At 47.9% G+C, this 14,322-nt stretch overlaps 2 protein-coding genes across 2 annotated transcripts; one reads left to right on the forward strand and one right to left on the reverse strand.

The window, feature by feature from the left end:
* Nucleotides 1-2,657: 2,657 nt before the first annotated feature.
* On the reverse strand, nt 2,658-4,658 carry LOC126536721 (uncharacterized). The gene has a single exon (XM_050183738.3). It carries the CDS (start codon nt 4,656-4,658, stop codon nt 2,670-2,672), a length of 1,989 nt encoding a protein of 662 aa, XP_050039695.2. The 3' UTR covers nt 2,658-2,669.
* A 7,736-nt stretch (nt 4,659-12,394) lies between these two features.
* JMJD7 (Jumonji domain containing 7) lies at nt 12,395-14,257 on the forward strand. Its single transcript, XM_050184258.3, has 2 exons — nt 12,395-13,562; nt 13,987-14,257. The coding sequence occupies exons 1-2, from the start codon at nt 12,875-12,877 to the stop codon at nt 14,247-14,249; spliced, it is 951 nt and encodes a 316-aa protein (XP_050040215.2). The 5' UTR covers nt 12,395-12,874; the 3' UTR covers nt 14,250-14,257.
* The last annotated feature ends 65 nt before the right edge of the window (nt 14,258-14,322 follow it).

Here is a 14,322-nt window from a genome sequence, read left to right on the forward strand (position 1 = left end):
AACACTATGAACTACCACACCCAAATTTTCTGATCCCCTATTTCGAACTGTGTTTTTGCACGTCTCCGTTTTTTGTCGTTTCCCTACTTTTCTGCCACCAATCCTCCAATCGCCTCTTACTAATTCCTATTGCGGACATGTTTACTTTTCCATTGCTCTCGCTCAACCCAAGGGCTACAAGGAGGCCAGTGGTGCCTAAATCGACCGCTGGGTAGACGTCTTCACATGCTAATAAAACATGCTCCGTCGTTTCCCTAGCTTTACCGCAGCAAGCACATGCTTCTTCTTCCTTCTTATATCTCGCTTTATAGGTGCGTGTTCTAAGGCATTCCGATCTCGCTTCGAAAAGTAATGAGCTTCCCTTTGAGTTATCATAAATTGGTTCTTTCCTGATTTCGTTTTTTCCCCTTAAGTAGTTACTCATGGCAGGTTTCTTTCCATTGACGCCACCCATGAGATTATTTCAGCTTCTCTGACTTTCCGCTTGACATTCTTTGTTGCTGTGTTGCTCGCCATACAGGCCGCATACTTGCTGGTAAGCTTCCTAGTTCTTTTCCTCCACTGTGAATAAATGTTTTTCCTGTGCAGATACCTGAACACTCACCCAGCCCATTTACTTTCTTCCATATCCCTCAGCCGTTCTTCATACTCAATTTTACTGCGAGCTTCCCTCACTTCAATACTAGTCCAGCCCATATCACCCTGCACAGCTTCGTTTGTAGTCTTCCCGTGAGCGCCCAATGCGAGGCGACCCACTGACCTTTGGTTCCCGTCGAGTCCTGATTGTACCCCTGATTTAAAGCAAACAACCACATTTCCAAAAGTAAGTCGTGGAACAATTACACCTTTCCACATACCTCGGAGGACCTCGTACCTATTGTATCCCCATAGCGCTCTGTGCTTCATTATGGCTGAATTTTTCTTCCCCTTTACTGTTATGTTTTTTTTTCCTGTTTCCATATATCTATTGCCTTCGTTTATCCATATACCAAATTATTTATATTCTGTTACCCGAGGTATTTCCCGGCCCTGTATCTCCACTGTCTGTTCACTGTTTTAATTGAATACCATAACACCTGATTTTCTAACACTAAATTTAAAACCTAAATTGTTGCCTTCCTGTCCACAGATATTAGCCAGACGTTGCAAATCACTTTGCTTGTTAGCGAGCAATACAATGTCGTCCGCATAAAATAAACCTGGGAGTTGCTGCTCTACTACTGTACCCGCCTGTTTGTATGAGAGATTAAAGCCGAAATTACTTCCTTCTAGCGCCCTCTCCATCCTCACCATGTACACCATAAAAAGCAGCGGGGATAAAGGGCACCCCTGCCTCAGTCCCTTGTTGATATGAACTTTCTCCTCGCTCCTCATCCCTCCCCATTCAACGCAAACGGCATTTTCTAGGTGAATCTCTCTCAAAAGCTGTTGACAATCTTCGTTCTGGACACGCTGCGCCATCTAGTGGCGCTGTCGAGAAGTCAGGGCGTGGCCTCCGAGATTAGAAACGTGGCGCGTCGGTGCCTGCGAACTCGGAGAATTCCGAGTTCATTGCACTCATGGCGCTGTGGCGTTGTGGCGCGGTTTGGATTCCGCTGAGCATCGTAGAAATACAGTCCCAGTGACCAATGTCGGCGTGAAAGAGGTCTGTTGAAGAGCAATACATATGTTTGTTCGATTCAGAAAAAGGTGCGCGGCACCACAAATGAAGAGGTGCAGGGGGTGCCAGTTATGGTGTGCCGGGCTGCATGCACTCGCTGCAAGGTTCAAGGGTGCACTGCACCGCGGCGGCACCTTGCCTTGCACCCCGTTCAATCGAGCACTGGAGTGCAGGGTGCCCCGCTGAACCTCGGGGAATCCAAGGCCTAGGTGCAGTGCACCGTGAGTAGGTGTAGGAGGTGCAGAGAAACTTGGCTGAATTGAATAGACCTATTACACCTTGCCAAATACTCATTGACCCAAGTTGGCGGAAAAACGGTTACATACAAAAAAAAAGAACAACATGGATAACCCCTGAAGCGTAAGTGAATGACGCGAATGCTAACATGTCAAAATTATTTCAATTTTACCGGCTGTGGGCGGAGCCGAACTCGCGTCATAAATATTCATGCAGTATGTATAGCATTCACACACGCGCCACCCGGGGACTTTGCTGCGGCGACACTAGATTGCGCAGCGTGTTCAAAGGGAAGCGCGAGAGAGCATTCCGGCTGCATACATGCCTAATACATGACGCGTTTCAGTGGTTGCAATATACAGTGTCTCGACACATGGCTTCAACGCTGGTCGCATTAACCTCGACATCCGTCCTGAGATGGGTTCTGCCGGATTTTTGCGGTCCGGGAGCGTCTGCGCAACCATGTTCCTACACTGTACGATATTACGTTTTCCTCCTTAACAGCTCCCGCGCGCTATTCACAACGTTGTCCCACCACGTAATACATCTACATGTATTTTCGTATATGAAAGTGGCATGTGCTGTTTCACGTACGTGCTGGTGACAGCGTAGTGCGTGCAATACGTTAATTTTTAGCTGCTAATTGTGGATACAGAAGGGTGAGAAAGTGTGTACAAACGTTGAAGGTTACCACAGGCAAACATATGTATGGAGGACTGTCGCTCACCAGGAAAAGTAACGAGCTACAACTAGTTGTTAATTAAAAAAGATATTACATTCGCGATAAAGTACACTCAGCAAGAACTACTGCCGCCAGAGTCAACGCGAGAAGCCAAAGCCGAAATGGTAAAGTTTCCCGCGGCGTCGACGACCGGTTTAGAGACTTGCACGTGCAAATTCTCTCCCACTTGCTTCTGGGCAGGCACGTGGTCTTGCTGCCGTACTTGTCCAGCCTCAGTACTAGGTCCACACGCTTATCCGACGAAGACAGGTTACCGACAGTGCCGTACACTTCGAAGACCGCCGCCGGCACCATGGTTATCTGCATCCGGAGCTGCACCGCACCGGCCGCGAAGCCCCCGAGAATGGAGGCGTCATCGACGCTGCCGAGCCGCCAGACGACGCAGCGTTTCTGGAAGTACAGCTCCGCCAAGGCGTTGATGTGAGCCACGGCGTGATGTGCGAAGGACAACGACACCTCGAGATCGTCCAGCTTCCGGCTCTCGTCAAGGCAGGCGCAGAACTGACGTGGTATGTAAGCGTCAGCGCACGTCCTCTCCGGGGGTATCGGGCCGAAGAGACTCAAACCCTTTTCGGTGGAGCTCGTGTCAAGTTCGGGCAATTTGGACAGGGCGATCAGCGTGGCATGCAGGTCGTAATTGGTGATCAAGCGGCGCTGATTCACCTCTAACTGGGCGGCAGGCACCGGGTTATCCGCCAGAAAGCGGTTCGGTAGCGCTAAGAAACAGAAGGGGTTCTTGTCCTCGTAGCGACCGATCTCGGTACCCCTGAAGTCGCCCATGCGCAAGCCGTGGTCGCTCATGAACAGTAGAGCAGTGTTTTCCAAGATGCCGTATGCCGACAGCTCCCTGAGAAAGGCCTCCAGTGAATCGTCCATGAGCTGAAGTCCATTTATGATATCGTGAGTGACGTGCGAGAACCAGACAAACGAGAACATTGGCCTCTCGCGATTGAGTTTCAAGACGTCAGCTAAGTACTCGACCAGTATTCTCGTCTTTAAGCGAGAACCCATGCACTTTGTTTTGTTCCCATCTTGGTCATCCATCAGCCGTAGGATAGAACTTGGGCAGTAATCGGTAGGCACGCTCATAAACCCAGCATAAGTTGGCCTGGAATCGTCTGTGGTTTGCAAGACGAAAAGGCCTGCGATCTGCCATTCGTCTATGAACAGTGTCGTGTAACCTTTGCGCTTGTAAGTCTTCCAAACAAGCGGGAGCACATCGAATTTTCCATATCGTCTGTATATACTTTCCGCTTCGGAGCCGGCCATTCCTGTGAGAAGGGGAATCAAATTGGGATAAGTATTGTCCTCGACCTTGTTGAGCGCGAGAAATTCAAACGCGTTCAGTTCTTCTTTGAGATATCTGCCCGTCTTGACCATCCAGCGATGGAAGTTCATCCTGGACGTCGAGTCAAGGCCGAGGATTAGAACGCTCATCGTCTTGTCATCCCCTGGTGACCTTTCGTTTGGCCCCGCTTCATTTGTTGCGAGCGGTTTCGATCGAGGCAGAAGAAAGTATTCCTTGAAGAGAGTTTTATTGTACGCCTCGCACGTGACTCGCACGTACTCCGCGCTGAGTCTAGCCCCAAGTTTCAGTGGCACGGCTGGTCCGAGCATCGGCGTGTTGTCGGGCTGCCGAGCACTTTCATTTCGAAATACCTCGCGGTAGTAACACGTGATGCTCCGCTCAGATACATTGTAGTTGCGGCGAAGAGCACTGGCATTCAAAGTGAGGCGGTCGTACTGCTGGACAAGGACAGTGGGCTTTTGGCTCGAGCACATCCTTTCGTAAGGAACATCTTGGGCTAACGAGGGGCCAAGGGTCCAATGATAGGAGTCGTAGAGCGGAAGCGAGCAGCCGGGGGTCTGTAGCAGATATCCCTTGGACAACGGGCGCGTGTCCTTTAACAGGGGCCTCAACACGGCCACTACGACGTAGAAGAAAACGTAGCAAAATGCACTGCATAAGACACAAAAGAACTGCTTCTTCTTGGTAACCTGAACCCACAAGCGAGCCATGGCTAATCGACGTCGTCTTCTTCTCGTTCTTTTTAAGTGGTTGTTCTCGAAATTAATACAGTGGCGCAAAACCACTGCGTACGAAGGATACGTCAAGGATCTCGCGGTATGCGGTGCATCCACATAAAGAAAAAAAAATACAACAGATTTGTGCGACCTCGAAGAAACACAACCCAATTTCCAGCAAAGCTGATGATGATGATGATGACTGGCCACCCGACTGGCCACTTGTGGCACTTTGCTTGTATAAACGTACTTATTTCACACTCGGAAAAACATTATTTTATAGAGTAAAGCCTTAAGCAGCGCGAAGAAGACGAGAACAGGAATCGAAAATAAATTCAACAGGACGAGCTGTGTACTGCCGATTGAAAGACTAACCAGCTTTTATAACATGTTAAAAAAAGAATAAAGAACAATAATCAAGTAGGTTAAAAGGCGTGCGTACTGTCTACAAATAGATGAGCTTATTTAGAAAATTTCTCTCAAGTTTTGTTAGGCTGAACGACACTGTGCTAACACATGAGCTGCTGCTACCATAATGTAGCACGTATTGAGCAACAGAAAGCTGTATCGGGAGTTTATCATGTTTCTCCACAATTTTGTCATTTACATTTTTCATCTAACTATAATGTTTCAGATGTTGATTATTTATTAAGACTGATTTGGGACTGGGCGGAATGCAAAAAAAGACATAGAGAGAGAGAAAATAATGCAGAGAAAGGCAGGGAGGTTAACCAGAGGTAGTTCCAGTTGGCTACCCTGCGCAGGGGGAAGGGTTAAGGGGGATAAAAAGAGAAACAGAGTGGAAGGTTGAGATAGAAAGAAAGGGAGACAAGCACGAACAAAGCGCGTACGCTACAGAGCGGTAGGGGCCGGCATTCTTAAAGTCTGTCGTGAAGCCCCGCTGACCGCAAGAACCTTAATAGCGCGAGTAACGCCTTCAACGCGGATGTTCTTTCGGAGCATTGGCCTAAAGCTTTTAGTTCTGAAAGTGGACGATTGTCCAACTGGTCCAGTACTCTGCACATCACTTATCTCTCAGCACTGTATCGCGGGCAGACACAGATAATGTGTGCGAGCGTCTCGTCGATGTTACATGTGTCGCACGTGAAGCTGTTGGCCATTCCAATGAGGAAAGCAAATGAGTTCGTAAAGGCAACGCCTAGCCACGGACGGCAGAGCATGATCTGTTCACGTCGTGGTTACCCAGGCGGGAGGTACATCCGTATGTCCGGACACAAGGAACGCAACCGACACATAGTGAAAACATTTGAGTCCCACAGGGGCAAAGTGCACTCACGGGACATCAATCGCAGACCAGCCGCAGCGTCTGTTCGCGAAAGCGGAATGAAGACTCGTTGACCACTTTCATGTGCAGATCGGACGGCTTCGTCGGCGTGGTCATTCCCGCTAGTGTTACAATGTCCTGGAAGCCACTGAAAGATTATGTTGCGTACCTTGTCATGGCTTTGATGATATATGTGCCGAATTTCTGAGGCCAGTTGTTCATTGGGTCCGTGGCGCATTGGGCTTCGTATGCACTGAAGGGCTGCCTTGGAGTCACTAAAGACTGTCCATTGTTGGACAGTCTTTAGTGACTTTAGTGACTTCTGCTTAATGAAATCAAGTGCAGTACGGAGCGCCGCGAGTTCTACACCCGTCGATGTGGTCACACATGAAGTTCTTAATTTGATTTCCTCAGATTTTGCCGGGATGATGACTGCAGCAGCAGAGCTATTGAGTTTTACTGAACCATCTGTGTATACATGTTGCCGGAATCTGTGCACGTTGTGAATGTGCTCCAAAGTTGCTTGTTTCAAAGCTTGCAGTGGCGCTCCAGCTTTCTTTCTGATTCCTGGAATTGTCAGTTGCACTTGCGGCCGGTGCAGACACCACAATGGATCTGACAATCGTGTAGCGGGCGTAAATTCTGATGGCAAGTAGAACTGATGTCTTACAATAGTTTTAGCAGAAGCTGAAAGTGGCCTTTTTGCTGGCAAGCAAGCAAGATAGTGTGAGGGAATACGAGTCAGGTGTCGAATGTGTGCTCTCAGGACATCTGTATCAATGTAGACTGTCAAAGGAGCGTCTCTGGCTATGGCCACTGTCGCAATCGATGACGTAGTTTTAGGAATACCGAGACAAGTCCTGAGTGCTTGGGCTTGCACGCTCTGGAGTTTGCGAATATTCGTAGTGCAAGTATTTCCTAGTGCAGGTAAGCTGTACCGCAGGAAGCCCAAAAACAGTGCCTTATATAGTTGCAACATTGACGGCACTGCTGCGCCCCAGGACTTCCCGCCGAGAAACGCAAGAAGGTCCACAATGGCGGCCAAACGCTTTGTCATGTACGAGATGTGAGGGCTCCAAGACAAGCCTCTATCAATGATGACGCCAAGAAATCGGTGCGTTCGTCTATATCGTATAATTTGGTCATTAATCCGCAAAGCATACGGGGCCATCGCTTTGCGAGTAAAAGCAACGAGTGCACATTTCTCAGCGGAAAGCTCCAGGCCTTGTCTTCTTAGGTATGTTGACACAGCCGTTGAGGCTTTCTGAAGTCGTGCGCGGACTTGTACACATCACGTATGAAGCCCATATGCAAATGTCGTCTGCATATACGGAGAGCTGAACGGTTTGCGGTAACGAATCAGCGAGACCAACGAGCACCAGGTTGAAAAGGGTAGAGCTGAGTACTCCGCCTTGCGGTACACCACGATTGGTATAGCTAGATGGTGTTTGTCCGTCTTCAGTCAAAATAAAGAAAGATCTTCCATTCAAATAGTTGCGTATCCAGCGAAAGGCGCGTCCACCAATTCCTACAGCTTCTAAGGAGTCCAGAATTGCATGATGATCTACATTGTCATACGCACCTTTAACATCAAGGAATAGCGCCGCAGTGATTAGTTTCAGATGTTTCTGGTGCTGTACGTATGTTACCAGGTCGATAACGCTATCTATTGACGAGCGGGCGCGTCGAAAACCAGCCATCACCTCTGGATAGACGTTGTAAAACAGCAAGTATCATTCTAACCGTGTAAGGATCATTCTCTCCATTACCTTGCCGACACAGCTGACCAGTGATATTGGACGGTAAGATGACAATTCCAACGGGGATTTGCCAGCCTTGAGGAGTGGAACAAGCCGACTGGATTTCCACGTTGTAGGGACCAGGCCGTCACGCCATGATGCCTTGTATAGGGCAAGGAGGGCATCTCTGGCCTCTTGACCAAGGTTTGCAAGCGCAGAGTATGTGATGCCATCGTGTCCTGGTGACGAAGATCGCCTGCACCCAGCAAGTGCGGCCTCCAGTTCTTCGATGGAGAAAGCAGCGTCCATACGAGGATCTCGGGAGCAAGGGGGCACAATGGGAATAGGTGCGCAAGGTGAATACGTGAGCGCCGGACCCGCGATCATTGTGCGGTAATCTTCGGCTACCTCGACTTCTCGGCGTCCTTGATGTAGGGCTAGAGTCTTAAATGGACGACGCTGTTGAGGAGCTGTTCGAACTCCACGGATTGTTCTCCAGACAAACGACAGAGGTTCACGCGGGTCGAGAGGCTCACAAAACGATTTCCAGCGTTGATTTTGCAGTACAGCAAGGCGACGCTGAATTTTCTTTTGAATGCGTCTGGCCGCTCTAAGGTCGTAGAACGATTCAGTCCGTCTGTACCGTCGCTCCGCTCGCCGCCGGATTGCACGGAGGCTCTGTATTTCCGAATCAAAATCTGTGTATTTCTCTAACGGCCGAAATGAGCGCATAGCATCCTGCATAGCCTTGGCGATCTCAAATTCTAGTGTCGACGAAATGCCTTCGCGGCATGCGTCTTCCATAAGTGATTTAAACACAGGCCAATCTATTGTTTGTTTAAAAGTTGATGGAGCGGATTTGGTGAGGCCTTTTATCTTCAGGTAGGTAGGGATTCTATATCTGTGAACCAATGGGCGCAGCGAGTGAGGCATCGCGAAACAAAAGCTAAGTCTAAACAACTACTGTACGTCCGGCCGCGCAGAAACGTGGGACTGCCATCATTTAGACAACAAAGTTCATGATCGCAAGCAAAGGACAGGAGGTTTCTTCCTTTGGAATTTATCTTGTTGCTTCCCCAAAGTGGGTGATGCGCGTTGAACAACAATCCATGGACCAGGTGCGATCGCATCTATAATGTCACTCAGTCTCTGCCTATCGAAACGACTTGATGGAGAAAGGTAAGTGCCCACTAAAGTAAACGCAAGTTTTTGTTTTTCACGGTCAAACACACATACTGATTAGTGTCACGTGGCCGCACTGGATGAACAACGTAAGTCAGTTCACACCGTATGTAGATGATCACTTTGCTAATGTCAGTACAAGTCGATGACACATGAGGTCCATAGCCTGAGATCCGGACAGGTTTCTGTAGCTTCGGTTCACAGAAGACAACAATGGGAAATCGATTAGTGAAAACGTAATGGCGAAAATCACTGCGGGATTTCAGGCCACGGACATGCCATTGCATAATAGATGCTTCCTTGACTTGTCTGAAGAACGGCTGACGCGGTAGAGCCATTGTGCTTGTTACTCGAGGCTCACAAGAACCGGATCCAGGCCGTCCAGCACTTGTAGTGCACCTCGAGCAGATGGCGTCTGCATGTCATTTATCAACACGCGAATGACTTTCATTGAATATTTTATTATGGCGATTACTTGCTTGTCTTGACCTCGCACGTGATCTGTACCCTCATTGGTTCGTCAGTAGTCCGCCGTCGACCTTTGTAGGGCTGGAGGACTTAATGTCGGAAGTGCAGGCCAGTCGTTTGCAGTAGAGGTATTCACTGCGTCATCAGACACCGTGTTGTTAGTGTGGGTGAGCGCCTTGGGAGCACCAGCCTCAGGAAGTAGCGTCTGTCTTGCGACGGTATCAGTATTTCTAGTAGACGAAGACCGTCTACGGTGACGGCGGACACTACGCCGTCGCACTTTGGCGGCGGCCTCTCTGTGAGTTGAGTTGTCTCTCACCATTTGTTTTAGGACTTTCCGCTCTGTCTTGTGTCTCGGGCAGTCTTTCGACGATGCTTCATGGGGACCAGAGCAATTGGCACACTTGAAGTGAGTCGCACGGCAAGCACCAGCACTGTGCTGCTCAGAACATCTTGCGCACACGGTTGAATTTTTGCATATGCCGCTGACATGCCCGATCTTCAAACAATTACGGCACTGAAGTGGTCTTGGAACGAACGGTCGCACTGGATGACGAAAAAATCCAACTTTCACGTGGGACGGCAAGCTACCTCCCTTGAAAGTTATCCTCACACAGCGTGAATCTCCTAGGCGACGGATTTCAATAATAGTTACATCTGCTGTGGCGGGTTTGACCAAAATAGGCAGATCGTTGTCGCCGATTGACTCATCGACATCATAAATAACACCTGATATAGTATTGCTGTCCTGTGGTATTATGGTGCGAACATTTACCTTGCCCAGCATTTTCACTGTACTCAAGTTATACAATGCTGCTCTGTTCTTGACATCAACCGCGAGAATGTTCTTACGGGTGTTAATTCTCGTATCCGTGATCTCATTTGGAACTAGGGCCTCGAGTGTGACAGATATGGCTTGTCTGTTTAGCCGATTCAGGTTGTCGGTCGGCGTCTCGTGCAAGAAGAGGATGGTATGAGCCGTGTCATTGGCCTTTGCTGCCGCCGTCGTCCTTGTTGAAGACGAGGAAGCAGTGACGATTCTCCTCTTTCCTTTTTTGCCTCCCAACTGTCAAGTAGTCGCCGTCATCCGACAGATCTTCTTCTGAAGCAGAGTAGTACAGCAAGGTGTCCTCGCTGCCTGTGTCGCTCATCAGGTGATTGCGCTTCCTCGGAGCGCTTGACGCTGTGACGTCGGTCTCCTCCGGACGTCTAGCTGACTCCGCTTCCATCGCCGAAGGTCTCGGAAGCGGTGCCTCCCGAAAACACGCAAAAATACTCGCAAAATGAGAGCAGTAGAAAACGGGGTTCCACACAAGAGCCACTTCTTCCGCAAAAAAATAATACTAGCAAAAAAATCATTTTAGTATCTCCAAGTGACAGCAAACAACATTACCTTGGTTCTGTCCAGCAACGTGGCATTTGCATATTTTTAAATCGTGGCGCGTGGTATATCTTGGTGCATGATACCTTGTGTGTGTAATATATATATATATATATATATATATATATATATATATATATATATATATATATATATATATATATATATATATATATATATATATATATATATATATATAATGACCTGTTCGGAGGAGAAAACGCGAATCGCAGATCAACGTGGCGCGAGCGAGTTTTCAGTGTGGCACACAATGTATTAACGAAGAAAAATAAAGAAACCTCTCACAAGTTCTGTTGAGTACAACGAATCCTGACAGTTCCAAGTAAACAAGCCATGAAAAACATGATTAAATAGAAGTATACTCTTCTCTCTTATCGCGTGAAATCGTTTCGCCTCGGTTTGTTCCACAAAATTTACCAACACGAGTCTAAAACGCGAGCTCTTTTCGGCACCTTCATAGCTATCTTCACGTACTGATCACGCGCACAAAGTAAATGTCCCTTTCGTCCGTGCCAATTCCTTCTGTTATTCGTTTCTTGTGAACAAGTCTAAAGAATGGAATAACCTGCCGTCCTCCGTTGCAAATCTTGCCGATAGTGCTGCTTTTAAAACCGCTGTCGAGCATTTCTTTGCATCTAGCTGATTAACGGTGTGTGTTTTTTTTTTTTTTTTTGTATAATATTGTAACATTTTTGTGTGACGTGTTTGAGTTTCCGTGACTGATTTTGTGCTTTTGTTGTCATCGTAATTGTCGATTTTCCATGTATTTTACCAGACTTTTTGTTGTTGTTGTTGTTGTTGTTGTTCTGTAATATGTGAGTAAACAACCACTCCCTTCTGTAACGCCCTACGGGCCTTGAAGGTATTGAAATTAATAAATAAATACTGCAAAGTTAATTATATTACTTTTTTTTTTCTTTTCGGCAATGCGTGCAAGATAATTCGCGACAAAACGCGATTGTACCCGCGTTGAATGGCGTAGCCAGAAATTTTTGCAAGGAGGAGTGGGCACGCATTTGGCAGGGGACGGGTGCAGGACACTAACACAGCAATATCCAAAGTGGGCATGTACGCGGTGTGCCACCCTCTGGCTATGCACTGCCAACGTTTACTATATCTCAGGTGCCCAGGCTGCACCAAGCAGGTTGCTAGAAGCTAGAACACGTCTGTGAGTTTGAACAACGCTCTGAGATCTATACAGCAGAGCTGCGATCGACGACGCGTGGGCAGTTTCTTGTGAGTTATGTGCCCACGTAACGCAGCACTGCCGCACGCTCCGAGGATCTCATATGACTCTCAGTGTTTATAAACGAATATGGCCTCTAAATGTACGGTAATTAAGTACAGATGCATACGACTTGCACTCTCTCCGTCCCCTTTCGATCAAAAAGAAATTCTACTTTTGCGAGCCTTTCGTGGCTTATCCGCTCGTATTTCAAACGTTAACTTTGCGCACTATCTGAAAACAGGGTTCTCACACGACCCAAAATTTTATTTGCAGCTGGCCTTCAATGCATTTTGAGCACCAGGGTATGGCAGCAAATTCTTTTCTAATTGCCTAACCCACAGTGACAGTTTAGGAATACAATCTCCAATTAATGACGATGAGCAAAACGAGAACAAGGTGAAAGCAGGAGCCAACGTTTCTACAAGTGGACTTGTCTTCTTCAAGTTCTCCTTGTTCACCTTGTTCTCGTTTTGCTCATCGTCTTGAACTTCCATCTCCCGCCTTCCCCGTGTTTTCCCTGCATCTCTAATTAATACCATTATGCACTGTAAGCTGCTCCCGCGCAAATTCAAGTCCGCAGAACGTCTCGGCTTGACTTACGACGAAACTCCGTACAACTGAGTCAGCTAGTAACAAAAAAAAAACAAAAATAAAAATAAAAACTCATGTGAGGCTTTTCAGGGTAAGTGCAGCCACCTGCCGGTGCATTACGACAGCTCCGCGAATACGAAAGGGCCGGAGAAAAAGCACGTGTGAGCGCCTCAGAACACCCAACCACCCAACACCTACCTCCATTTGAGCACTGCCGTCATGCTGCCGTGTTGAGCCAGCGTTGGTTGAGCACATGTTTTCGAAGACGTTGGCGGTACTTCGTTCGCGCAAGTGGAAGTACACTGTGAGCGCCAAATGAATGGGATGGAATCGGCACCTCTGCATGATGCACTGGGACGCTTCAACGAAAACTGCAAGGACTTATTTCACCCACGCACTGTGGCCGAAATCACGGAGGTGCCGAGCCCGCTGGAGTTTCACAGGCGCTGGGTTTCGCCGAACCTGCCTGTCATCGTCCGCGGAGGCGTGTCCCACTGGGCTGCTGTGAATAAATGGACTCGTGCATACCTGAGGGAAAAAATCGGAGACCTAGCGGTCACCGTAGCTGTCACTCCAAATGGTTTTGCGGACGCTGTGCACGGAAGTGTATTCGTGACTCCTGAAGAACGTGTCATGAAATTCGGCGAGTTCTTGGACATCCTCGAAGGCCGCGAGCGCCCAAATGCGGTCTTTTACATCCAGAAGCAAAACTCGAACTTCACCGACGAGTTTCGGAAGCTCGCAGGGGACGTTGAGACGGATGTTTGCTGGGCGACAGCAGCTTTCGGTAAGACACCCGACGCAGTCAATTTCTGGATGGGCGACGAGCGGGCCGTCACTTCCATGCATCGTGACCACTACGAGAACATCTACTGTGTGGTTTCGGGCCACAAGGACTTTATCCTGTTGCCGCCGACCGATTTACCGTGGGTGCCTTATGAAAATTATAAAACGGGACAATTTCGTGAAATCGCAAACGGCCAGTTCGACGTAATCGCTTCAGGTATACCTGTGTGTGTCGTTTCGTATTTTTGTTCTATGTTGTACACTGGTATGTTCAGTCCTAAGAATTTATAATCAAGAGTTATACACAACACCGTACGACCATGTGCAATTGTTAGAAGAAAAAAAAATTGATCACGTGCGCATCGGCCAGTCTCATTTCTAACAATCTAAACGATAGTTCGCAATTTGTCCGCCGTGTACCTCGCTCATTCATGGAGGTAGCTGCTTACAGGACTGGACCTAGTTTCCTTCCGCTTTAGCATATGCGTAATCTGCCACTCAAGTCGTGTTCACGCAGTCGACAAATAGCGAATTACGCATTGTGCTCCAGCTTCGCAGTCAGCTTTGGTTTAGCTAAAATTTGCACATATTGCTCTGCTCTGTTACAGGCAACGTTACAATTTACCTTCACCATTGTGCAGGTGACTGTTCATCGGTGCCATGGATTTCCCTAGATCCAGAAAATCCAGACTTCGACAGATATCCACACTATCGACATGCATCACCAGTCAAATGTAGGGTCAGTGCTGGTGATATACTGTACCTGCCTAGCTTGTGGTTCCACCACGTCCGACAGAGCCATGGATGTGTTGCACTCAATTACTGGTATGACATGGAATTCGACATCAAGTATTGTTATTACAAGCTTCTAGAAGATCTTTCTCTAATCAGTAAAAACTGTTGAAGTGTTCATTTCCCGTTGCATGCTTGATGCCCATTTTTACAATGAGTAGTAGCAGCCTGACTGCTGAATGAAG

The sequence above is a fragment of the Dermacentor andersoni genome, chromosome 4, assembly GCF_023375885.2.
Source record: "Dermacentor andersoni chromosome 4, qqDerAnde1_hic_scaffold, whole genome shotgun sequence".
Classification (NCBI taxonomy): Eukaryota; Metazoa; Arthropoda; class Arachnida; order Ixodida; family Ixodidae; genus Dermacentor; species Dermacentor andersoni.